At 44.7% G+C, this 27,381-nt stretch overlaps 1 protein-coding gene across 8 annotated transcripts in view; it reads left to right on the top strand.

Annotated features, from left to right (window-relative positions):
* CTBP2 (C-terminal binding protein 2) overlaps positions 1 to 27,381 on the top strand; it is a 224,740-nt gene that overhangs the window by 184,323 nt on the left and 13,036 nt on the right. For 7 of the 8 annotated variants that reach the window (XR_004646395.1, XR_004646396.1, XR_004646397.1 and 4 more), the window contains 3 exons: positions 8,974 to 9,128; positions 10,465 to 10,609; positions 22,351 to 22,557. Coding sequence is in view for 5 of the 8 variants with exons in the window: in XM_034775258.1 (XP_034631149.1) it covers positions 8,974 to 9,128; positions 10,465 to 10,609; positions 22,351 to 22,557 (507 nt within the window). In the remaining 3 variants the exon portion in view is untranslated. Of the gene's footprint in view, positions 1 to 3,205; positions 3,501 to 8,973; positions 9,129 to 10,464; positions 10,610 to 22,350; positions 22,558 to 27,381 lie in introns of those variants that run through there. The other variant, XM_034775259.1, reaches the window with a different exon arrangement.

Genomic DNA, 27,381 nt, shown 5'->3' on the forward strand with positions numbered 1-27,381 from the left:
TGCAAGTTATGTGATGTGCAAAAGACATCAGGCAGTGCTCATAAATGTTTGTCGGAATTTGTTTTGTGTGACCCACATAACTCACTAACTGCGTTGTCACTTGTGAGTTGGTAAAACCTTTATACCACACCATTGTGTATTATGTTAATACATTGCCAATTTTAAAATCAAGATTGGATGTTTTTCTAAAAGATAAACTTCAGTTCAAACAGGAATTATTTGGGGAAGTTCTGTGGCCTGTATCATACAGGTCAGATTTGAGATGATCACAGTGGTCTTTGTGGCCTTGGAATCAATTGAATATAAGTAGGTAGTAACAAAATAAAGTTTTGCTTGGCTTGCTGCAGTCCATAGAAATGCAGCAGTTATTACAGACGAATGCTATTATTTAGGATAAGATTCCCAGGCCCTTCTAAATACTTGTATTTATTTATGTCAAAATCTTGTTATGTCAATTATCTACATGTTAATAACAACTAAGAATACTTAGCATAGTACCTTTTGTTTTAAAAGTGCTTTACAAACATTGACTAATGATCTCGATACCCTTTTTAGGCTTCTAGTATTGAGTTTAACAAAGTCCCTTTTTTATTTCACCAGGGGACCAGGCAAAGAACTTAAGCACCTGCTAAGCTTTAAGTACATGAGTAATCTTTTTGAAGTCAATGAGGACTACTCAGGTGCTTAAAGATAAGCAGGTGCTTAAATACTTTGCCTAACTGGGTCTTAAGGGCACATTCCAACTCCCATTAAAATCAATAGAAGGACTCCCATTGACTTTAATAGAGGTTAGACCAGGCAGTTATGAGTTCTCTAGAAAGAAATCAAAGCATGCTTTATAGCAGTGGTTCTCAGCCTATTTATCATTGTGGGCCGCATATGCAGCTCTGTGGGCCACATCCACACAATATATGAGGATGTCACATGGGCCGCAGCTATGTGCTGATTGGGCTGTGGGTTGAGAATCACTGCTTGCTGTTAAACTGCATATCTAAAGTAAGACTTGACTAATGTTTGGTCCAGTGTATTGTGTTCTTATAACAGGACCCCTGTGCACCACAGAAAGGTGTATGCCTGTAAAATGAGATTGGAGTTTTTTCACCAGATTTTAAAAATATTTTATATTTTCTATATTTTAAATATTTTGTATTTTTAAAATCTCTTTGGTAAAAAAACCTCCAATCTCTCATTTTTTTTGTAAATGTGCTGGGCTTGATGGTGCTGTCCTGGTGCAGAACAAATCTGCACCAGAGACTATGGGCATCTGGCCTGAACCACTGTGACTCCATGGCATCTGGTGGGAATTTTGGTCTTTTTATTTTTTTTAACTTTCCATTAAATAGATGACTTCTATCCAACGATTCCCAGAGGCTTTGCAAATATTAATGAATTTATCCTCACAACACTGAACTGCATAGTGGCTCATAGCTATATAGCGCTAAAGGCAGCATGGTCTGGTGGTTAGAACATTGACCTTGGACTTGGATTCAATTCACGGCTCTGCCACAGATTTCCTCTGTTGCCTTTGTCTCCCTTGCCTCAGTTTCTCACTTGTGCAATGGGGATAATACCTCACATGGGTTTTGTGAGGATAAATACAGTCAAGAGTTTGAGGTGCTCAAATGCTACTATAAAGGGGACCATATACGTACAATAGATAGATATGTATTATTGTCCTTGTGTTATAGATGGGGAACTGAGGTGCAGAGAAGCTAACATGACTTGCACAGTCATGTTAAGTCTCCCAGATCCAGGAAATGAATCCAGATTTACCAAATCTCCATGGAGTAGTTTGGTTTGAGGTTTGGGTCCATTATTTTTTCTATTCTCCATCAACAATAACAACAAAACAAGAGCAGCAAGAAATTCTCAGCCAATAAATAAAATATACGACAGAAGTAAAGAGAACAACAGCTAAATGTTGATCTGTAATCGAAAGTCACACACAAATGAAATTCCTGCTACTTTTAATACAGGGCCGTAAATGCTACAATCCCACTCCTTGCCAATCTCACACTGGGAACCCATACAAGGTCAATAACTGAGGGACTGTGGATCCAGACTAGCGTTCATGTAAATATACTCAAACCCTAACAAACTGATTTTTAGCAAATGAAATCCCTGATCAAAATTGACAGAGGGCAAAGGATTTATGCTATCAGTTAATTTACTTTATAAGAGGAACTGAATACATGGGGAAATGTGGTTGGCCATGAGGATGCTAAGCTACACAGGTGTCCTGAACCCACTGCACATCTATAGTTGCAAACCCTTATTCATGCAAGTGCTCCCATTGATTCAAATGGAAATACATGGCTGAGTAGGGGCTACTTGCATGAGAAAGGGGGTTGCAGGATTGGGCCCATAAGCATGGCGAGAACATCTGGAAACTGGGAGGGAAAGCTGAGCGGGAGTTTATGGGAACATATATCTGTTAATTAGGCAAGTTACAGTGGTTATGGTGACCCGTTAAGATGGCATGGGATGTCAAGGAAGAATGGAGTTATGATTAAGGTATGGTTCTGGGAACGAGGAATGAATGGATGGATGTTTTCTCCTTTCCATTATTTTTCATTGTTGAACACCCTCTACACTTCCTCATTTCAGCCAAAAGCTGATGAGCCCAAAGGTCACAGTGAAGCAAGCTGTTCTCAGAGATTCCTGGCCCAACTGGTGTAGGGATCTCATGTTGCAGGATTGCTAGCCCAGTTTTGCAGATGCAAATGGTACTGCTAAAGAGCCAAATTCATCTCTGGTATGAGCCCATTGAAAACCAGTTGACTTACACACCAAGAATAAATGTGGCCCCTTAACTTTGGGTATTTATCTAAATCAGATCTCCAAACCCTACTGCTGTTGATCCCTTGGATTGTTGTTGTTGCAAGCTATCGGTTTGAACATGGAGACTTGTTCCATATACTGTACATAGAGAAGCATGTTTGACTTCTTTAAGTAATGAAAAACTGCAGCATGGCACAGATTAAATCCATTCAAGACAACCAAGAAAAGAGACGTATGTGCAAGTCAATGAGAGGGGGAAAAAAACCCAACATATACAAGCCCTATAGTGTGCACAGCATAAGATTTTTTGGCTGGCACTCACATGATTTTATTCAAGGGCTGGGAAAGAACTATGATTAGTTAAAAGCTTCGGCAAAGTCTGGAGGGAGTGCTCTAAAGAGTTGGGAGCTGCACAGAGGTGACTGTAACTCCTCTAGCAATTTCAGACTATTATTCTGTAGCTCAGGACAAAAGCCTTTTCTTTCCCTCCGTGTTCAAAGAGACATTTGTCTTGAGATGTTGCAGCTGTGGGCTGTGGGATTGCTTGTTTGAAGATACTCCTTCGTAGACGAGAGGAGAGTCAGCGCACTGAAAGTGGTAGTATTTTATCCTGTGTGGGGTTTTTTTTCCCCCCTCTTCTCCCTCCCTCCCTCCCTCCCTCCGCTGCTACCATGTGCGGTTTTTAATAAGAAGAAGAATGTGGAGGCAACATTTTCCAGGCAAGGGGAAATTTCCTGTTTCTTTTCTGTTTGTTTAATAAAGTGTGTAGTTGACTGTAAAACTGTAGCTACTTTGTTGTGAATGTGTAATTCAATAGATTGTCGGGCTTGCTTCTTGATACACTTTTATATAGTGCAAGTGAACATGTTTAAAGCCTTTTTTTTTTAATAGCTGCGTGGCGTAGGCAACTGAGATTAATAAGTATTAGGCAAATGGCTTCTGCTTTTGTTTCTGTGAGATAGTACCAGCCGACTTGCGGTCACACAAAGACTGCCATTTAGCAGGGAGCACTCCCTAATTCTCTTGGCAGGGGTGCCACTGGAATCGGATACAAGTGGGTGGCAAAGGGGAGGAGCTGCAAAAGAAGACAAGCAGGCTTTGTGTATTAAAAATGAAACAAAAGCACTTTATACACTGAGCTGGGTGCAACAAGCTGTGCTGCTTGTGAATCGGGGTGGAGTTTGAGTTCTCAGTGTTACAGGGAAAGGGTTTTTTTCTTTCTCCTCCCTTCCTTAAAAAGCTGTCCACTGAAATGCTGGAAGAAGTCCAGAGATAGCAGGGAATGCCCCAAAATATATATAATGAACAGTGCTTGAGTCAACTTTGCAAGCTTTATTATGATTTATCTTCAAATCAGAAAACTTCAAAGGAGTGGAAAGCTTTTTAATGTTATACATCCCGGTATATTTTTATAATATATTTCCTTAATGATAAAGAGTGCTAATCTCACTAGAAAAAGAGACATTGCATGTTCTCCATCTCTGTTTGTGGCTCCCTCTTATTTGTAGCTACGTGCCCATGAATTGAGACAGAACTGTGCATTTTTTACAGTGGGGATAACTCCTTGTTTTATGTGCTTAATAACTCTTCATAGATTAGCTCTGTGCTTTATATTATTTTATATGCTGCGTTTCCATTCCCCGTGTTCCCAACACTTACGTGATAGAGAAATGTGCTGCAGAATTAAAGGTTTAAGGCCCATGATTTAAACCTTGAATGGGAATTTTTAGTGGGGGAATTTTTTAATTACTTTCTGATTTTTTTTTTTTTTTTTTTGCTTATCAGATTCTTAATGAAGCAGTCATATGTGTCAAATGTGTTGCATAAATTAAAAGAAGGAGAAAAATTATGACGTTTGAGTCCATAAATTTGATTTTCCTGTGTCCCAGCAGTTTTGTTTGAGTTTGTGTATAAAATATATGCATAATAGATCTGTAAAGTTTATATACAGAGTCATAGAGCTACAACTAGATAGATACAAAAAATGAACCAGCCAAGGAAAATATATTGCACTGTATGATTTAACTTGCAAACCTGTCAATGGTTTTTATTAAAATGTAATTACTGTACATTATGCACTTCATCTCATATTGATCTGCTTCAAAACTTTCTTTCCCTGTCAAATTGAAGTCAATTACTTCATTGTAGTAAGAGAAAATGAGAGCCATTCTTCTAAATATTTAGCACAATCTCCAGCTCACATTCATCCTGGGCAAGTGTATTTTTGTCTGTAGACTAGCTTGACATGTCTAAGGAGCCTATGTCATCACACACAATTACATCCGTAATCCCAAGCAAAGACACAGATGTCATGTTTCCAAAAAATAATAATTCTTGTGACCTACAAAGTCACTTACGTAATGATAGGATGATAAAACAGTTGGTTGGGAAGCGTTTCAGTTTAAGTGTCCAAGTTTCAGATAGCCATTGGTTTTGTTTTACTTGTTACGTTATTTGAGAAAATAATTACCCAACCTCGTCTTGTCTACATCACTGTTTGTAAATAGTTCTTACCCTGCATAGGCAGCAAGCTCTGATTATGTTTGGCTGAGAAACACATTGGCCAGCACATGGTGTAAATCTCAGTGACTACTAAAGCCATTGTCCAGGTGGTGATGTAACTATTTACACTGTGCCATTTGCCTGTGTAGCATATCCTTTCTTTGCCATAACAATATGAGGCTGTCATTATGTGATGGTCTAGGCTTGGTTACACCTTAGTAACAGTTAATCAGTGTTGTGATTAAGTTGCTTATTAAATAGGAAAAGTGATGAACCTCGCTGAAGAATAATGCTTCACTTATGGATGGTAAGCATTTGAGATTGATACATGTTTTATTCTTATCTGCTTATGGCAAGCTTCTTTCACTTATCCAAATCATCTCAGCTCTGTACCATCCAAAGTGACACAGTTGCACTTCCATCTGGATAAAATACTGCAAGCATGATGTATTACTTCCAGTAAGTGCAAAAGGAAATCTCAATAGAAAAAAGGCAACCTGTTTAGAAAAACGTTCATGTTACATTTTGAAAATATTTCATCAGAACTTCTGTTTGTTTTGGGTTTTATTTTTTTAAATCCCAGTCAATAAAACAATATCTGAGAACCATTAAACATATTTCTGCTAAATTTGCCTATGCCCAGGGTTTATTTCTCCCCTCCTTCCCCCAAACAAGTATAACAAGTTTTTAATCAGTATTCAATACATACCAGTGCAGATTCCTCCCTGGGGTAAGTGAGTTGGCTTCAGTGGAGTTCTGCAAAGCATGATTTTGGCTCATTGTGTTTCAGTCTGTCTTTCACATATTATTTGATGTAGATCTTGCTAATGTTGTTCACCTGACTGAAATCTGGATAACAATGCATGTTTAATTTTTTCATTTTTTTTTTAAATCAGCGTGGTGGTGTTCTCATTAGTTTCCTTCCCTCGTTGTCATTTTTTGGCATCAGAGTTACACTGACACCACTTTTGGCCTTTTCCACAGCAGGATATTGCCATGTTGACCATTATCCAGGAAGCCAGTGCTGCAAGTGAGAGATCTTAGTTCCATTCAGTAAACGATCCCCCCTTTTCTGGGTTCTTTTTTTATCTGCTTTTTGAATAGCTGTAGAGTCACAGACTATAGCATTTGTTCTGTAATGCTCTTTGTTTAGGTATTTATGACTTCCCCTGTGACCCTCCTTAACTAGTCACAGGTCTCCACTTTAGAAAGGAATGGGAAATGTAATTTGATTTTTCACAGTTAAAATAACTCCATTGACTTCTCCACGATAAAATAACCCAGCGCTTGTCCAAATAATCATCATAAACGATTACTGTAATAACTAGTAAATTGATATGTTTGGAACTTAATGTAGCAGGGAGATGACTATCAGATCTAGATGTACTGAAGACCGTCATTATTTCCATCACCACCTGAATAATATAGTAGAGTAACTAGGTAGAACAGATGTGTTCTTAACCTAGACAGAAAAAGAAAATCAAAAAAGATTCTGCCTGGTTCCTCTATCAGACAGGCATCTCTTATGGCCAGCATTTTAAAAAATGGCCTCTTATATATTTGAGGGTCAAAATTAGAACACATTGGGCCTGCATTTTCAGAAGGGCTGAACATCCACAACTGAAATCAAGGTTAACAGGAGCGATGGGTATTTACAACTTCTGAAAATTAGGCCTAAGGTTGCTTAAGTTAAATACCCAGAATTAGCTGCCATCTTTGAAAATTTGAACCCAGAACACTTAATGCCATAGGTCAGAGATCCAAAGTACTATGCTCCCCAGATACTGATTTATTTAAAAAAAAAAGTTACTATTTCATCCAGTGATTTCCAAGCACTTTACAAGTGTTAAACCTCAGACCCCTGTGACATAGGTAAATAGGATACCCAGGCCTCTATGAAATATTCACAATGAAATTTGGAAAATCTCAATGTTTGAGGGCTTAGCATTGTATACCATTGGAAATGGGACCATTTCTGAATGATTCTTTTTAACAAAATTCAAAATTTCCAAGTAAAAACCTCCGTTTTTGAAATGTCATTGCAGTGTACGTGGGGAAAGGGGGGGGGGGGTTCTCTTTCTTAAAAGCCATGAAAGCTCGCATGTTTTGGTGCCAGTCCTCCATTTTACAAAGCTATCACACAAAATTAATTTAGGGCACTTAAGCACATGCATACTGAGACTACTCTTATGCGTAAAGGCACACATGTTTGAAGGAGATGGGCTTTACTGGACTGTGAAATTGCCTGGAATTATACTGTGAAAATATTTTTGCAACATTTTGTGAAAAAAACAACAACAAATTAAACACTGTCACAGAACCCTAATTATATCACCATTCTACATACGGATAAACTGAGGCTTAGTATCTTTTAAGGGACTTATCCAAAAATGAAACAGTGAGTCATTGGCAGAGCTAGGCATAGCACACAGGAGTCCTGGTTCCTGGGTCCCCATTTGGCACAATCGCTTGTTGGTTAACCTCAGCTTAAAAAGAGAAGAGGCTGAGAACATGTAGTTGTAGAAAAGGCAGCTCAGTTTAACAGACACACAATTACATCTTGAGTGCAAAATAAACGTGTGGGAAAAATTCTTGTAAGTGGATCCATGTAAGAATAACAAAAACCCTCTGAGCTGTTTCCTGGCTGCTGTCACTCCCAGCTCTGGTTGCACATGCTCAAGAAGGAATCCTGAAGATTTCCCACAGCAGCTGGGGTAGGGGAGTTTAAGGTATAGTCCCCATATGTGCACACAGATTCCTCTCACCTGCTCCAAACGCCAGTTTGCAATGTGTGGTGCAGAGACAGAAGAGAAACAGTTACTCTGACTTATAATATTGCTACTGATTTCATGAACTAAGATGTGTGTGTGTAGGGCATGTCCCCCACTCAACCCTAATGATACACATTTGTACAACAAAAGAGATTCCTATTCAAGAACTGTTTGATCTATGTCTCTTGGTTGGCTCTTCCCTTCCTTTTCCTTTTGGGGTAAACACCTGTTTGTTTATGGAATGATTGTTGCCCAGAGTCTATTTTCTGAGGTAGAGGAATGCTAGAGTCTTTCCTCAAAAACCGCAATTTTAAAGGCCTATACAAACATATAGAGTGAAATTCTGACCCCATTGAAGTCAGGGCTTCAGTGGGGCTGGGATTTCAGTGTTGAACAAATTAGTTTGCACACACTCAAGAAAACAAAACTGGGGAGTCTGTCTTATTTGTTGACATATATAGTACTTGAAATATAAGGATATCCTAGCAAAACCTAATTCTAGGGCCATATTCTGCTTTCACTTACACCTGTGTTGATCAGGAGTAACTGCACTGGAGTTAATGGAGTGGCACCAGTAAAAAAAAAAAAAAAAAAAAAAGTGTGAGATCAAAGTGAGGAGCCCTATCATAATAGTAGTTGGAGTTGGAAAATGCATGGTAGATCAGGGTGGGGCACCGATGTATTTCCCTAATAGAGAATGTATCAATAATCAACTGATACCTATGCTGAGTCTCCCAGCATCCTGCTCGTCCAGCCAAACTACTTCCTAAAGCTTCAAATACAATAAACTTGTGTTGTATGCAGCCACTTCCCACTTGACACTGAAACCAAGTTCAAATAATACCCAAACAGGAGCAACTATAGATTGAGAAGAGTTTATGTCCTGCTGATCTAACAGTAAAACTCTTTTTGATTGCAGGTATTCGCCCACAAATAATGAATGGCCCTATGCATCCTCGTCCTTTGGTGGCTTTGTTAGATGGAAGGGACTGTACAGTGGAGATGCCAATTTTGAAAGACTTGGCTACTGTTGCATTCTGTGATGCACAATCAACTCAGGAGATTCACGAGAAGGTAAATTTAACTTCTGTAACTTCATTGAGATGTTTTTGAAGGGGAAAAAGATGCTTGTCCTCTTTAACAGCGTATTTATTTTCCTGTATGGGTGCTGCATTTTAGTGTGATGAACTGACCATACTTCTAAAAATATCTGTGGCTTACTACTCAGTAGAACTGGCTGGAAATCAGGATGTAATTTTCATGGATATTTCAGGAGGGTTTTTGTTTTGGTTTTTGTTTGGCTTTTTTGCATCAAAATTTTAATTAAAAAAATGCCCTCAACATTTCTAATTTCGAAGTTTTTCAGACAACTCTCACATTCAGTGTGGGGTCCTACGATGCTCAACTCAGTGGCATCGGTCTGTCTGTTTGGATGTAAACTTTTGAATGTTCCACCCAATCAATTCCAAAATTTCAGGGAAAATTCTAGGTGTCAGTGGGCAGAACTCTGTTGATTTTGGAGAAAATCAGTCAACTGGAAGAGGAAAATGGGGGACCCGTGTTGCTCCTGGAATCTGGTTAGCACACACATCAGCTTCAACCAAGTCTATAATTGTCTCCGTATCAAAGAACTGGTTATTGGCAGCATTAACACCTTGCAACCTAACAGCATCCCCCATCTCAGCTTGGCCCATCCTCCCAATAGAGTTTAAAATGTTGACAGCTGGAATGATTTACCTCCCTAGACCGAAAGAAAAAAAATAATGGCGAGGGGGGAAGGAGGACACACACACAGCCTCTGGCATGGGAGGAAATGGGTGATCTCAGTATGGGAGAATTGGGGGACCCCAGAATGGGAGAATTGGGGACTCACAGAGCTCTGACTGAGGGGTGGGGGAATTGCAGGGAGCCCCTGAAATAGAGGGGTAAGGAGGGTGGCACACAGGGAGCTTGTGGGGGAGAAAGAAGGAATGCAAAGACCTTCTGATATGTGCAGTGAGCTCAGCCTACATAATAACAGTGTGCGACCCTCTAGTGTAATAAATACTTGTATAATACCAAGGGGAGCACATAGAAATGCTCACCGGTTACATTTCTTATTGTATAACTGGACTTTTCCCTAAGCTTGTTCCAGTGTATAAGATCTCCTCGAAGTCAATGTGGCATTAATTGCCTATAGAGCTCTAGTGCAGCGTCTCCTCTAAGGATGAAGCATCTCACAAATACTGGACCTTACCTTAGAGTGTGCCCTCAACTCCTGTTAACTCCTGCCACAGTCAAGGGTGTGCAGCACCACAAGCTCAGGAGGGTCAGGCCCATTGTTTCCATTGTACACTACTGTAACAGTTGTTCCCAGTTCTTCCCCACCTAAATGACTAGGATTTTCGGACATCTTTTTGTTCTGTTTCAGGTATTAAATGAAGCCGTTGGGGCAATGATGTACCACACTATCACCCTCACCCGAGAAGATCTAGAGAAGTTCAAGGCCTTAAGGGTCATCGTTCGAATAGGCAGTGGCTATGACAACATCGATATCAAAGCTGCAGGGGAGCTCGGTATGTGTCCATTCCGTGCCAATGGCCCCTCTGCCATTTGTTTGTTTCTCTTTAAATCAACACAGGTGACATTGTTTCTTACCTGCATTTGATCAACGTGGCATGTCAGACCAAATTTTCAAGTGGGTTTTGACTCAGCCCCTAAAATTGTGGGTGCAGTTTTGTGTGTTTTAAGATGTTGCATGCAAAAGAACATGACTGCGAAATACACAAAAGCGTGGACAATTGCAATTTTAGAAACTGCTTTTTAAAACTTGCCCCAGTTAGAAATATGTATATATCCACCCACAGCACAAAAAAATGAGATTGATGTATGTTTTAGATTGATTTTATTAGTTCTGCGGGGTGTTTTTCTTATTCTTGTTAGTATTTATTTCTCCATCATGTTTAATTTGTATCTGCATAATCAAATAGTCAGAAACTACCATCTACAGTTGCAGGCACTTTTTTTTGCAATCACCAGTTGAATAGTTATGGGTCTGCCCAAGTTGCATGCAAATGCAGATTGCTTGCGGAACTCTGGGGATTTGCACATACAAATAACTGGGTGAGCTAAATTGCATCTACAATTCTAGTAGCTGTGTTGAGACCCCTTTTGATAATTTAGTCCAAAGAATGCAATCCATCAAGAAGTACCATGACAGCATTGCTCAAGATTGCTTGTATTAAAGATTTTCTCTCAGGAAAATAAGAACAACAGACATTTAGACCCTTAGATAATTCAGGTAAAATAGTTTCAAATAGCAGAGTCCTGTGGCACCTTATAGACTAACAGACGTATTGGAGCATGAGCTTTCGTGGGTGAATACCCACTTCGTCGGATGTATTCACCCACGAAAGCTCATGCTCCTATACGTCTGTTAGTCTATAAGGTGCCACAGGACTCTTTGCTGCTTTTACAGATCCAGTCTAACACGGCTACCCCTTTGATAGTTTCCAATAGTCATTCCTAAAAAAGCAAATCCTAGCATCATGAAGTATTTTTCAGCTAGAGGAGCAGTCTCTTCTTAGTGTGACAGATTCTTCTGTATTTGTAACTCTTACTCTTACAAACACTGCTGCATAATCGTCCCTTTTAAACATTGCAAATTGGGTGGCCAAATGATGGGGTATGAAGTGGAAGATGTAATTTCTCTCTACAAATGTAGCCAAAAGTGTAATTGGCACCACTATCTAGAATGAATTTTTTTTAAAAACTAAGAAGAGATCTTTAACTCTGTATAGCCGATACATGACAGGTGGCTAAACATAGTGACGAGTCATGCAGTATCCATCATCTGAACACAAGTGGCTCAATTCTGATTTCAGACATTCAGGCTCATTTAACGCATACTCTCTCCTACTCAGCTATCTCCTACTTGGAATAATTACCGTAAGAGCAATGAAATTCAACCTTTACACCAAATAGTTAATTCATTTTAAATGGTGGAATTGAAACAGAATCCCTGTGTTACCTAACAGCATTCCAGATGAACACCCTGTGCTACAGAAAGTTCAGAGCTGCCTCTCCACAGCCTCTTCGCTCTTCCTGATGATTATGAGAAGCAGAAATTAATAACAACAACAGGGTTGTACAGGCTAATAGGATGAGCCCTGTTGTGACGGAGCTGCTTTTGTTTTACTTTAGGATGGCTGCAATCCCTGCAGTCTCACACCTGCTTTGTAGCAGTTTCTGGGATTTGTAAAATAACGTCAGTGGCTATATGTTTGAAAAGATTTATTTTTTTCTGCACCACTTGTTCCTGTCTGTTGCCTAGGTGTGGATAACAATTCTGTTTTTACTGTCTGATCACAGGTTTTTCATATCCGTTCTTTTTTGACATTAACAAAAGCTTCTTTTCTTTATGGGACCAGGAAAATGACATTTAAAAATGTTCTCACAGATCTACTGAGAAACTTACTTTACTTTTTCATGTCCCCATAGAGATGCACTGTACCTATATAAAAGCAAAGGCAGCATTCACCCATGAATCTAGGCAGTGCTTTGACACAAAACTTTGTATACTTTTGCATAACAGATGTGCAGCAGTTCTGACAGATTGGAACAGAGCAAATATCCCTAAGGAAAAGTGCTTCTATAATGGTCAAACCATTTATTATTCATTGCTATTAGTTATAAACCAAAGCTACAGCTGCTAACATCTCCTTGCCAGCGTCTACTCTTGTGACAGGGATAGATATCTGTGATTAAACAGATACATGATAGTTCCTCTGCAGTTTGTAGATCTTCCGTAGTTAACTTCTAAAACTTCAGAGTCGCGTATAGATGTTTTCATGATGCCCTATGCTCTGAAGAAGAAATCACTCTGGATCCACTTGTGTAGAAATATTAACAATCATGCCAACCAGCCTTGACACCACACGCTAATCATGTACTCCATATTAAGAAGTTTTTGAGGAAAGAATATAATCCAAAGTAGATAATCGTGGCTATAAATGTCATTCTCGCCTCCCTTTCAGATACATTAGCGATAACTGTTCACAATATTCCTGTTAGATTTTAATTAGAATTATCCAGGATGGCACTGATTTGGCAAACCAAGATAGTCTTCATCACATACCTAATGGCCTAATTTGTGTTATAATTATAGACTGACCAGAATCCCAAGGTGGGGCACACTGAGATTGTCCATTCTTTGCAGTTTGCCCTAATTGAGCAGACAATCTCCCAAACTTGTGGTTATTCTAATACTTAGATTCACCAAGCCAGCAACAAAATAACTTCTACAATACCTTACTGGGTACCCAGAAACCAGAAACACAGTTTCCTTAAAGCAACCCAGCCTTGAGCTCTCACCCAGACAGCCAAGTCAAATATGATGAGGATTACTGAAAATCTTGTTCATCATATAAAAAATTCTACCAATCCCAAAGGATCAGACACATTACCCACCAGGTTAATGAATATTGCAGATCTTACCCAAATACACGCTTTACAGCCAATTCATATTAACTAAAATAAGATTTCTTAAAAAAGGAGAGAGAGCGCATAGGTTAAAAGATCATTATACATACAGACTTGACTAAAATTCTTAGATCAGTTTCATAGTAGAGATGAACTTTAGAGTTGCAAAAGTTCTTTCAGAATTAGTTCCATAGGTCACAGCCCAATGTCCAATATTAGGGTGACCCAGACTGGAGCTGGGGACTTTCGTCTTGCAACTCAAACTTCCCCTGATGAAGCTTAAGCAGATCTGAGATAACAGGATCAGGGCCCAACAGTTATTTTTATAGTTCTCAAGCAAGCTATCTGATAGCCTCTTGACAGCAGGCATTCCTTAGGTGAAGAATAGTGACTTTGAAGTAACCTCCTATTTCCTAAGCATCGTTGGTAACTAGCTACAGGGATTAACAATAAGGCAACTGCTCATCTCTTGCCATTTACAGGTAGTTTACTACATACTTCAAAGAGAAATGAAGACCGTGATATTACTACATTCAGTTCATTTAAATGTTAATATCTCCTTTTGATCTTTGAATTAACAGAATACAGTGATAAGAACCATTTGGTTACATTGTCAACCTCTAACAATATATATGTAAACACACAAAAAACACAAATCATTATCTATTAATATGTCTCTACAGGTTGAATCTGAGTCAGTTATCCTGCTAGTTGTGTAACCCTTTCTGGCCCTGTGTCACAAAGACATAGGGCATTTTTATGGAGACATTTTCCCTACTTTTCACCTTTTTTTTTTTTAAACTCCTAATGTCAGGAAATTATTCTATAAAAATGTCTCTCAAGCCCCTTGCCATAACTGATTGGATTGTGATGAATTAAAATTTCACCTTTGAAAAATTTTTAAATGGTCTTCTTCAGCAACATCCGCACTAGATGGGGTGGTGAAACTTTTCTGAAATCAGTCATGCACACACTGAATGCAAGCAACACCGGGACACGTCTAACTGCGTTATCCTTAATGAGGGGTTGTTAAAAGTGCTGTGCATGCACTTTACTTCTGTCCTGCATTCCCCTGCTGCTGCTGCTGCAACTGAATAAACAGGCAGTAGGCAAATATTACAGTTTAAAGTCTCTAATGTCTGTGCTGAAATTCCTCCTGTTTAATGTAATATTTAGATCTTGATAGCACAGCTTTTGTTCCCTTATTGCAAAGAAAAAAGGGGTTTTCATCCTATCCTAGACCTGAGAAGACTCAACAAATACAGGTACCGGCCTCAGATTCAGAATAACTCTTGCCTGCATCATTCCATCTCTCCAAACTGAAAATTGGCTTATAGCTCTTGACTTGCAGGAAGAACCTTAGATTCACAGTGGGGCCCAACAATTAACAATACAGAGTACTGCCCTTCGTTCTCTCCACAACACCAAGAATATCCACAAATGTCTGGGGGTTGGGGCAGCACACCAAAGGAGGAAGGGACTCCACATCTATCCGTGCCTAGATGACAGGCTGATCAGGAGCAAAGTCCAAGCAGGAAACTGCAGCAGCCCTGGAATCCTCTACCTGTTCTCCAATTAGGACTCCTTGTGAACTATGAAAAAGAGTCTAACAGCATCGCAGACAATAGAGTTCATAGGAGCCATGATCAACTCTCGGTTGGTGAGAGCTCACCTGCTAGGGGGACACGTGCCTGTCTGTTCAGTCAATGACAAGGGACTTCCAGTCGAACCTGGCAACAATGGTGTGTACACGTCTGGGGCTGTTGGGTCACCTGTCATTGTGCATATACTGAATGCTGCTTGCAAGATTTCATCTGTGGCTCTTACAATTGTGATCTCCATCCAAGCATCACGTGAACAAGAGAGTCACGTTCCCGCCCAGGTTCTACAAGAGCCCACTTAATGGCTGAACCTAGAGAACATATGAAAGCGTGTTCTTTTCTTGACCAGGTCCCAGGATGATCTGAATGTCCTGGAGTTCAGGGACATCCAGTCAGCCTGCATGGCATTCCTATCTGTTCTCTGGGACCCTATGGTGCAGATGCACTACATCAACAAGTGTGGAGGTGTTGGGTCATCCCCTCTCTGCTAGGAAGCCATTAGACCTGGCGTCATCACCATGGGGTAATCCCATTGGCTCTTCATCTTCTAGGAGTGAGCAACAACCTGGCAGACTTTTTAAGCAGGCACACAATAACCAACCTCGAGTGGTCTCTGCAGGTGTCCATTGCAGAGCTGATATTTCACCTACGGGGTATGCCACCGAGGACAACACTAAGTGCCTGAACTTCTGCTCTAGAGGGCATCTGAGCCTGGCCTCCTTACAGTGGTCTCCAGGTTTCCTATATGTCTTTCTCCTCAGTTCCCCTGATCCCCAGGGTGATATCCAAAATGAGAGGGAAGACGTCCATGCTGATGCTAATAGCTGCCTATTAGACAAGGCTGTTTGGGCTGCCAGACCTCTTGAACATGTCCATTCAGCCCTGCATCCCTCTAGCAATCTTCCTGGACATGATATCTCAGAACCACAATCAGATATTGCAGCTAGACCCATAGTTGTTGCACCTGATGGCTTGGATGTTGGCTCCTTGAGCACTACTGACAGAGACTGTTATCAAGAGGTCCAAGATAGCCTCATACAAAGCATGAAGCCATCTGCCAGGAAGACCTACTCCTCCATATGGAAACAGGTCTCCATATAGCCTATCCAGCATGCTCTGGGACCAGTTGAAGCTCCAGTACCAAAGATCCTCAATTATGTGTTGCACTTGAAACATTCTGGATTGACTCTTCATTCTCTCAGAGTTCACTGAGTTGCAGCAGTATTGCTGTGTCATGTCAGTACAGTTGTAGCCAACGGTATCCAGATTCCTCAAGGGACATCTGCATACTCACCCTCCTGTTGGAGACCTGACTCTTGCATGTTGTCTTAACATTGTCCTCCTGTTACTCATGGAGCTGTTGTCAGATTACTAACCACCCTTGCCCCAGGACTTGTGTATGTGTGTAAATAAAACCTTACCCTTAAGATGGTCTTTCTGGCCACTATCACATCGGCGTGGATAGGGAAGTCAGTGGAGTATTGTCTGGGTATATTCTATGAGTGATTTATTTTATTTAGACTCATAGATCAGTCCTGGGACAAGTGTGGTCAAACAGCATGCAGGGTAGTCCCATCTTCCAGGAATCTCAGCCCAACAACAATGTCTAGTTTCCAGGGAGCTGCTGTGCCTCAAGTATTGACTCCAATCAGAGCCCAAGACAGAGAGCAAACTCTGCTGCATGTCACACAGCTTCCTTTCTCCTGAAGCTGCCTCTGCACACAGCCTTGCAAAACCCCAGACTAGCAACAGTGCATCGTGTCTTCCTAAGAGTCAAAACTTGTTCTTATCCCCAACCCCACCCGGAAAAAAAAAAAAAAAAAAAGATACCCGAAGATTATGTGTGGCAGCCTCCTGGTGATGCTCGCCATCACAATAATGTTGCATTCTTAACTAGGTTAAAGGGTCATAATAATATTGGCCATATTTGTGTGTTACAGAAATGTTAGTGAGCTGTTGCAAGGAGCATCGTGAATTGTTTTACCACTAATGGATACCATTAGCATATAAAATCAAACTGATATTTATGCCTTGCCAGATGAACACAGCTCTTTCAGGTTTGTTGATAGGCTGGTGTTAACATAATTCATCCCTTCAAAATCTTAGTAAAACTAAAGAAAATGCGTGCTCTTTGGAACAATCATTTTGAATTAGATACTTGGCTGAAGTGTTTATCTACAAAAATATGTTCATTTGGCTGTGGACTGTTGACACGTTGCTCACAGTTTGACTATAGTTTGCACAGCTCCTTGGTGTTTTCTTTTAAAAATAAACAAAAGCTGTACAATTATTTACATTTGAAGACTTTAACTTCATATTACACCCTATGGGGCCTTACCCTACCCCTCCCTCAGCTCCATCTCCCCGTCACCATGCACATTATACAGTGGGTGTAACACCTCTCAGCATTAATTAGAGTTACACATCCTCTGAGAACGATAGACATATAAATGCTTTAGGGCCTGATCCAGAACTCACTGAAGTCAGGGGAAGGGCTGTCATTGACTTCAGTGGGCTTGGATCGGACCTTTACTTTGGCCAATGTTACAAGATTTGCAGTACAAACATTTACTCCCAGAGGAAATCTGTGCCAAAAATTCTGCGCACAATATTTTTAAAATTCTTGCAAATTTTATTTGTCAATAAATAAATGTGGAGGCTGACACAGCGCAAGGGCCAGGCCTGCCTCAGAAACCCTCCAGGGCCCTGCTCCTCTGCACCAGGTGAGGGCAGGCAGGCTCAGGCCAGGTAGGACCCAAGTGTAGAGGGGTCAGTGTGGGCGGATCCAGGTGTGGGATGAGGAGATTCTGTGTGGGACAATCTGGGTGTGGGCAGCTCAGAGGGGAGTCCAGGTGTGGTGGGGAGCTGGATGCCCACGGGCTTGTTGGGGGGTTCCAGGTGCAGGGACAGTGGGACTCTGCAGGGCGGGTGCAGGTAAAGGTAGTTGGGGTTCTACAGGGAGCATGGGGGGGATAGGGGTAGCGGGGGGGGTCTGGGTGTAGGGGGCTCAGCAGGGGCGTCCGGGTGCAGCTGGTTGGGGCTCAGTGGGGTGGGGGTTAGAGTGTGGGGGGCTTGTAAGGGGTGAGACTTGGCAGAGGGGGTCCAGGGCTCTGGATGCAGGGGGTGAGGCTCAGCGGGATGGGGGACTGGGGGGTGTCCGGATGCATGGGGATTTGGTGGACGGGAGAGCAGCTCCCTGTACAGGGACCCCTCCCACCGTGGCTGAGAGGCAATGGGGGCAGGAAGCGGGGGAGGGGAGGGGGGGAGATGCGGAGCTTCCTGCAGTTGGGGGTGGGTCTGACCCAACCCAAGTCACTCCTTGCAGGGACTAGCAGCTGAGCCAGGCTCAAGGTAGGAGCCACTGGTTGGGGCGTTCCCAGCCCCCTCTTCCCCTCCTCTCCGCAGTGACTTACCTCTCTGCCAGCAAACTCTATGGTACATTTTAGCATTGTCAATGCAAAAATATGCAGCATGTTGAAAGTATGGGGGCAGAGTAAAAGAACATGTCTGCAGGGGGGTGCTGTACCAATTGCTTGTTCCTGTGAATAGTTGAATGCAGAATTCCCCACCTGCTAGACTAGGCCTTAGAGCACCCAGGCCTTTGAGAGCAGGACTGAGCACACAATTGTAGGTCTTGCTGAGCTGGCTAATTCAGCAGTGTCGGCTCTAATGGGTGTCCTGATCAGCTGATCCAGGCCTGCAGCCGTTACCTTAACAAAGGGGTTCTAGCGGTGTGAGAACTCTGCAAACCCTGTACCTCAGCCTCACCTGCTCCATGCTGACAAGGCTGCAGACTGCACCAGAGCCCGCTCAGGACGGCGGCAGCTGCTGCTGCTTCTCCTACATCCGTAGCCAGGAGTGACCCCTCCACCATGCAGGAGCGGGCTAGCTACCACTCTGCATTAGGCTATTTGAGACTGTCAAGTGATGGGAGAAGGAAGGTTTAGTGGCAGGTGAGAGCCTGCCCCTCCCTTGTATGGGGAGAGGGGGAACTTCCCCGTCCATCTGCCTCTCTGGCCGTTACAGCTGTGTCCTCCCTCCCCCCGTCACTTCAGCTGCTACAGGTTGCCCCACTGAGGCTATGTCCTAACTGCAGAGTTAACTGGAGTAACCTCTCGAGTTAGCCTAGCTCAAGTGAGAGTGAAATAACACGCACGCTACAACCAGCCATTATGTTAGCAGCACGGAGTGGTTGTGTTAGTAGCTGATGAGCTGTTGTCCTGTCCCCCCGACGGACCAGCCAGCGTGAGTTAAAAGCACCACAGCTCTGGAGTTAATGGGTTGTGTGTGTGGATGGGACTCGAGTTAGGACAACATTTTTTATAACGAGGGTTCACTCTGCAGTGAAGACAAGCTTTGAGTGCCGCACTGGGCTTTAATATTGCCCTTCCCTTCAGTTAATTTGTCCACTAGGCCTCACTTCTTAAATCTGTCCCTGTCAGGCAGGCCGGCGGCAGTGCACTGCCTACATGCACAAATAGCCCATAGATTCTTCTCACAAGGTAAGGACCAATGCGTAAATCCTTAAAGGCATAGTACATAGACGTTGCCCTGCTCAACCCAGCAGTACTTACCCCTAGGCAGCCTGCTGCCGGGTGGAATGGTCAGTCTTGTGCTAGGCTCCCCATATAGTGCCTAGGGAGAGCTAGACACCTAAGGAAGGAATTGGCATGGGAGCCGCCTAAGCTAGCTGGGAGTGAAATCCCGAGGAAGGACTTGGGGCAAGGAGAAGAGCGTAGGCACCCAAGCGGCTGACCTGGTGCGGCTGGCTGCTGGGCGCCTCCCTCCATGTGGCAGTCCCAGCTGCGAACCCTCTCCTGGAGTGAGGCACCAAAGACAGGTCAGCTGCTTAGGTAGCCCATGCCCTGGCAGCTAAAACAAACTTTCTCTCTTCTGCTCGCGCTCTCCCACACTCGCTCTTGTCCCAGCTGTATTTTGTACGGGAGCTGTGCTGCCCCCATCGATCGGAGACCTGCATCCAGTCCTCCTGCTGTGGTGTGACAGGTGTGGCTTAATCATGCTCTGAGCACACCTACAGGACTTGGCCCTGCTGGTGAGATAGGTGTTCCCCTTCCCCTGCCCAATTTGAGACTCTGGCTTAGGGGCCTACAGGGTGTCAGCTTGAGCAAGGCCTCCAAGCTGCTCATTAGCTGTGGGGCAGCATCACCATTTAGGTGGCTTTGCAAAAGCCGACCAGCATTTGGAGGTGCCTCCAGGGTTAGGTGTCAGCTTTGAGAATATCAGTAATGCCTGAATGTGGACTTAGTCGCCTAAGAACCTTTAAGGATCTGGGCTGTAGGGATTTTCATATGAGTTTGCCTGAATAAGGACTGGGATTCAGACCCTTTACCACAAGATGGGGCTCCAAACCTTATGACTGCTCTTTCCAGGGAAAGGATTAAAAGGAATGCAGTCACAATGTTTGGGTAAAACTCCCGAAAGTGCCAGATCCTCAAAGAGAACAGGAGTACTTGTGGCACCTTAGAGACTAACAAATTTATTAGTCTCTAAGGTGCCACAAGTACTCCTGTTCTTTTTGCGGATACAGACTAACACGGCTGCTACTCTGAGATCCTCAAAGGTATTCCAGTGCCTAAATAGATTTCATTGAGAGTTAGCTGCTGAAATACCTTTGAGGATCTTGGCCTTGGAGTTTTAGGACCCTAAACTGCCATGACTTTCAATGAAATATAAGCTTCTAAACCACTTGGTCACTTTTAAAACTGTTACCCAAAATGGTTATTGACTCTCACATAGGCAAAAAAAGAGGGACTGATGCAAAAAATGTTCTCCCTTTGCCTGGAGTGATCCTGTGTCCCCGCGCCAGACTCATTGCAGAGAGGGAGAGTGAAGGGCTGGGAAATCTCTGTTTTACCGTTTAAACAATTCTCATTATTTATCACCAAGGAGAGAGAAAAGGCTGCGTAGAAAACACATGTGCAGTAAGAGCCTGGTTTTCAGGGGAGCTTAGCACATGTTTATACTGTTTTCCTGTTTCTAAGAGTGCTCAGCAAGTGCAATGGGAAATAGTGTGGTGGCCTGTTGGTATGGCGAGGGCAGGCTGCCCTGGGAATTTTTTTAAAAAATGTGACCCTTGGTGCAGACTTTTCTTCAGACATGTTTGTAAGAGCCTGAAGGATAAGTAATCCTGGCAGGGCGCCAGAGAGTGGGTGAGTCCCATCAGAGACAGAAATCACCCCAAATCTTCCCTCGATCTGGTGGTAGAATTTAAACCAGAAGCTCCCAAGGAACCCCCTTCTTCCCACACATCACTGTGCAACAATGTCATAACAGCCTCAATTAAGGACGGAATAGGATCAAAAAGGTTGAGTTTTTGTCCCGAGAACTACCAGCTGCATTGGCCAATATCGCTGCCCTGCTGTGGCCCGGTGGTGAGGTCCCACCAGTTTATTTGTGTGTGCGTGGCGGGACGCTTGCTCTGTATAGAAATGCAGCAGACTGACATTTCAGAGGTGAAAGGACTCTCATTGCAGCTTATAAAACCAGCCTTTGTGAAGGAACAATGGGCCTGGCTGGGACTTGCATGCTTTGGAACTGCTTCACCCCTTCACTGCAGAAAATTAATACACTGATATGTTATATGCAGCTAAAGTAAAGAAAACAGATCAGTAACATTCCTGTTATAACTGTACTGCTGGTATTACATTTAAAAAGAACTTCTAATTGGTTCATTGGGGAAAGAATACTGTTTTATAAGTATCAAAATCGGATTCGTTGTTAGCAGTTAGGATTGCTTAAAATAAATGGAATCTTAGCTTTAAAAAGTGTCTTGAGTTTTTAGCTTAAAACCGGTGGGGAAAAAGTCTACCTTGGGAAGTACAGTGTTTGGATACCTCCCTAGAAAGCCTGCTTGCCTGATCCAGTATGCCAAGCATATGTTCTTATGTATGTTATTTCTTACGTAGTCCACAGGCTGCAGCTGTGAGATTGGTGCTTTGTGAAGCAGCATCTCGTAGTACAATTTCAAGGTGATATTGGGAGTTTGCCACAAAATTCCTTTCGCCGTCATGTGATTTTTTGAGCAGGTCCGCCTACATGCTGGGTTGGGAAATGGTCCACTGATGGTATCAAGGAACATAGAAATGGTTCAGCTCAGTTTCCTGGACATACAACAGTTTCATTAGTGAGCAGCCTGGAGATTTGCTGGTGTTTCCGTGACTATATCGCGCAGCTCTAAGATTGTGATTTTGTTGGGTTTTTCTCCCCTTCTCCAGGGATTGCTGTCTGCAATATCCCATCAGCAGCTGTGGAAGAGACTGCAGATTCCACCATATGCCATGTCCTAAACCTCTACAGGCGGAACACGTGGCTGTATCAAGCACTGAGGGAAGGGACCCGGGTGCAGAGTGTGGAACAGATAAGGGAGGTGGCCTCAGGAGCAGCTCGGATCAGAGGAGAAACTCTCGGCCTCATTGGATTTGGTATGTTGGCAACTTTGGGGGACAAAATATCCAAAGCAGAGCCATCTGCTTTTGCAGTGATCTAATGGAGTCTTGACCTTGGAGGAGTACGACTCTCAGGACTTCGATCAGGGATGGGCAACTGGTCGCCCGGGGGCTGCATCCCACTAAATAGATCATTTTATTTGGACCCCTGGTGTCCAACTTGGGGCAGGCGATCTGGTGGTATCAGGGCCAGGAAGGGGGCAGGGTGGCTGTGACATGATACTGTGGCGAGAGCCAACAGGCCGGAGTGGGGAGCCGGGCCCAGCCCCGGGGCAGAGGAGCCAATAGTGCGGCATAAATGCGGGGCAGGCTCCCTCCCTCAGGACCCTCTCAAAGGATTGGAATGGATTTTGTGGCCCTCCACTAGCTGAAAGTTCCCCATCCCTGACTTAGAACTTTTATATCAGCATAGCTTATTTTGCTACATTTACTGGACTGTGCACTACTGATCTGAGCACTTTTGTAGCAATACAACTGCAGCCATGCTAGGGGTTCCACCGATTTAACAGTGTTTCTAGGCCGCTAGGTTGGGTGGTGGGAGGAGGTCTGGGGTGCAGGTCCTGGGCTGGGGATTAGGGTGCAGTAGGGGTGCAGTGTGCAGGCTCTGGGATAGAGTTTGGGTGCTGGGTGCAGGCTTCGGGCTGGGGCAGGGGGTGGGTGTGCAGGAGGGGGTGAGGGGTGCGGGCTTTGGGAGGGAGTTTGAGGGCAGGAGGGGGTGCAGGGGTGAGGGCTGTGGGTCTGAGGATGAGGGGTTCATGATGCAGGAGGGGGCTCAGGGCTGGAGCAGAGGATTAGGGTGCAGGGGAATGAGGGTTGGGGCTGAGGATGAGGGGTTCATGATGCAGGTGGGGGCTCAGGGCTGGGGCAGAGGATTAGGGTGCAGGGGGATGAGGGGTTCATGATGCAGGAGAGGGCTCAGGGCTGGGGCAGAGGATTAGGGTGCAGGGGGATGAGGGCTGGGGCTGGGGATGAGGGGTTTGGGGCATTGGAGAGGCTCAGGGCTAGGGTGGAAGGGCAGGGTAAGGGCAGCCTGTTTTGCCATTAGTGGATGGGGGGCACTAGGACTCTGGGGCAGCAGACAGCAGTTGCTGCCGGGAGCAGGGTAGGAATGTGCTACTCCGGCAGCACAGGCATGGGAGAGGGGTGGGCTGCTTTCTTTCGGGCAGGGACGGGGGGAGATCTGCGGGGGGGGGACACGTGGGGGGAGGTGGCAGGTGGAGGCCGGGGCCTGCTGCAGGCAGGGCCGGGGGAGAGACCCAGGTCCAAATATTGTTGGAGCAGGGCCCCCGGCCCTGGATATTGCTGGAGCTCGGGCACCACAAAAGAATATAACCCACTGCCCCCCCCATCCCATATTCAGACCCCCACCCCCAGACAGGCCCATCCAACCCTCCCCTTGCTCCATGACTGCCCCCCAGGACTCCCCTTACCATGCCCATGCTGGTCAGATGCTGGCTCCACGTGTAGCCAAAACACGCTGCCGGTGGGGCTGTTTGTGTTGTTACACTGGGCTGCAGGCAGCAGGGGGGGAGCAGGGGAGGGGCTCTGGCTGCTGGAGGCCCGTGGGAGCGGCTCAATCAGGCCCAGCCGCCCAATCAACCACTCTGCACTCTTCATGGAGGGGAGGGAGGGAGGGGTGGCGGAAAAATCCCGGACCTTATAACCTTGTTACCAATTCCTCCCGGACGGCTATTTAAAGACGCAAAAGCCAGACATGTCCGTGGAAATACGGATGGATGGTAACCCTACTTTACCCTGTGGTAGTTTTCCCAAAGGGTTCTGCACACACACACTGGTAGCCTTGTTTCAGGCTGTATCTTCCCACACATTCTTGTCTCTAGAGTGCAGCTCTGGAGTGTGACCATGAACCTTTGCAACAATTTCTGTATCCTCTTGCTAGCAATGATTTTATCCACAGGTTTACATGAACCAGCCTGTGTGTGAATGTGTGCTGCCCCCAGGAGCCACTCAAGGAGGGAGCTGTGTCTTAGAGACCTAGCTCCTTCTGGACTCCCTGCTCACTCCTCAGAGAAGATTACAATTCCCCTCCCGCAAGTAACCCACAATCACTTAGTATGGCACTCTCTTCCCCTCTGGTGGTGGCTGGGCCAGAAGTTGCTGAGCCTGCTACAGCCTTGGCTGAGAGCTGAGTCTTTTAGTCCAGGCAGTAGCGGCTCATGCTTTTAGAGCCAGAGTTGCTGCCGCTGATGACCCAGTTGCTCTGACTCTGCCATGCTGGGAGCAGAGCCCAATCCCTGTCCACCAGTGCATAAGGGAAATTCCAGGATGCTGCAGAGGAGAGGGAAGTCTCGCTCCCCCGGATGCCTTCTGCATGGCTACGTAAAGCCAAGCCAGAATCTAACTTACAGTGGAGCGAAAGTAGCACAGATAACTGGCATTGTGGCTAATGTGCAATTAAAGATGCTTTAACGCTGGGCTGCAGATTTAGTGAGTGACCTGGCTAGAATGTACCTGTGGGTACAGCTAAACCAAAACCCCCACAAAACCCCCTCAGCAATGAGTCTTAGAGCCTGGGTCAACTGACAGGCTCACGGGGCTTGTGCTGTGGGACTAAAAATAGGAGTGTAGATATTTGGGCTGGAGCCCAGGTTCTGAAACCCAGCATTGGGGGGGGGCGGGAGGGGGGAAAGGGGCAGTCTCAGAGCCCAGGCTCCAGTCCAGGATCGAACATCTACACTGCTGGTTTCAACCCCGCAGCGTGAGCCCTGCAAGCCTGAGACTCCCGGCCAGAGGGATTTTTTGCTGTGCAGACACCCTCCCTCTGTCTCTCAGCCTATTGAAGTTTGAGGGCCCTGTGTTAACGGCTGGTGTGCAATAAGACATTGCTGGTGTACGTCATGACAGTGTCTCGCTGCACGTTGGGCATGAGGCCAGACATTAAATGTCAGCGTGGAAGCACTGGCCAGTGGTTAGAGTACAAGGTTGATAGAAGATATATTCTAACAATATGTAGCCTTTGTGTGATGCTGTTCCTCGTCACTGCCCATCACTAATGAATCCTGCCAGTACCCCTGGGATGCAGGTAGGTCGGCATTGTGCATTCTAATAACTGGGGAAAGTGAAGGAAAAAGAATAAGTAAGTTGTCCAGGTCACACCACCAGGATTCCAGCTCAGGAGGCCTGGCGCCTAGCCTGGTGCTCAGCCCTCCCTGTCCTTTTATTGTATTGAAAAATCCCTCATTAAAGAAATAGAAGGGTACTGGTTAAAAACTGTTTTACGAAGCTAACACCAGGCCCTAATGTAATGAAATAGTTTTTCCATCTTCTTTCCCTGCAGAGAATGATTCCCTCTCCGTCCCAGTTCCTACTGCCTCTGGGCACTGCTCTCCCTCTGCGTGAGTGGGTCCCTCTCAGGGCCGGCTCTAGGATTTTTGCCGCCCCAAGCAAAAAAAAATTTGGCTGGCCCCCCATCCCCCAACTCTGACCCTTCCAAACCTCTTCCCCAAATCCCCGGCCCCGCCTCCTCCCCTCGTGGTGCCGCATTCCCCTCCCTCTCCCTCCCGCAACCTCCGCCTGCTCCGGAGTGGAGGTGAACTAGGGCGGGGGAGCGCAGGAAGTAACCGGGGGGGCACAGGAAGTAACGGGGGGGTAGAGGAACCGCTCCCCGCTCCAGCTCACCTCCACTCCACCACTGCCGCCGCCTCCCACTCTCCTGCTGCTAGGTAGTCAGGGTGTATATGGCTGGGGGAGCCCCCGAGCTCAGAAATTCTTCCCCGTGCAGCCCGGCCAGGTTCCAGAGCTAGAGGCTGGTCCTTGCACCCTGCACCCCATGCTGCTGTTCTCAAAATCAAAGAAAGGGCACCAAAATACAAGTTTGCCCAGGGGGCCATTTTCCCTAAGGCTGGCCCTGCCCTCCTGCATTTCTGTGACAGGAAGTGTGTCCTCTTGACAATTTCCTTCCAGCTCTTCTCCTATGAAAATGTAGTAGGAAAATGCTAATTCATGGAACCCGAAATAGTTCATGGAAATAGCATCGGTGAAAATGAAAAGAATCATATTAGGGTGCAGCCATGGAGTGGCTAAGGACACAAATCTAAAAATAGCCATGTTGCCCGTGTTGCAGATGGGGGACATAGCAGCTGCATATGTATTGCCAGAAAGCTTGTACCTGATGGCTTGCCACATGTTGCCAAGAGGAAGCCACAGCTCAACTAAGGCTGTGCAGAAGCTGCCCAGTTCCGGAGAAAAGCAAACCCCCCTCCAGGCTCTGACCCAAAGGAAAAAAACAGTTTAAATAGACAAAAGGTGGAACTTGGACAGGGAAGAAGGGGAAACGCTATTGGCCATAGTTTGGCAGTGATTACTTGTTACATGCATCTTTGTGGGAACACAACTGGAATTGAAACATTTTAAAACAGGGCCATGGTTAAGCATTTGAAACTGTCATTAGACAATCCACCATGAGGCTTGCCCCATGGTTGCTGTGAGCGTGTGATACACGCTTCTGAGGTAACCATCTATAGACAGGGGACCCTAGCACAAGACCTGTGGAACTCATTGCTGGGGATGTTGTGAAGGCCAAAACTATAACTCGGTTAAAAAAAGAATGAGCTGAATTAGTGGAAGATAGGTCTATTAATGGCGGTTAGCCAAGGTGATCAGGGATGCAACCCCATGCCCCGGTATCCTAAGCCTCTAACTGCCAGAAGCTGGGATTGGATGCCAGGGGTGAATCACTCGATAATTGCTCTCTTCTGTTTATTCTTTCTAAAGAATCTGACACGGCCACTGTTGGCTACTGGGCTAGATGGACCATTGGTCTGAGCCAGAATGGCCGTT

This window comes from Trachemys scripta, chromosome 7 (assembly GCF_013100865.1).
Source record: "Trachemys scripta elegans isolate TJP31775 chromosome 7, CAS_Tse_1.0, whole genome shotgun sequence".
Classification (NCBI taxonomy): domain Eukaryota; kingdom Metazoa; phylum Chordata; order Testudines; family Emydidae; genus Trachemys; species Trachemys scripta.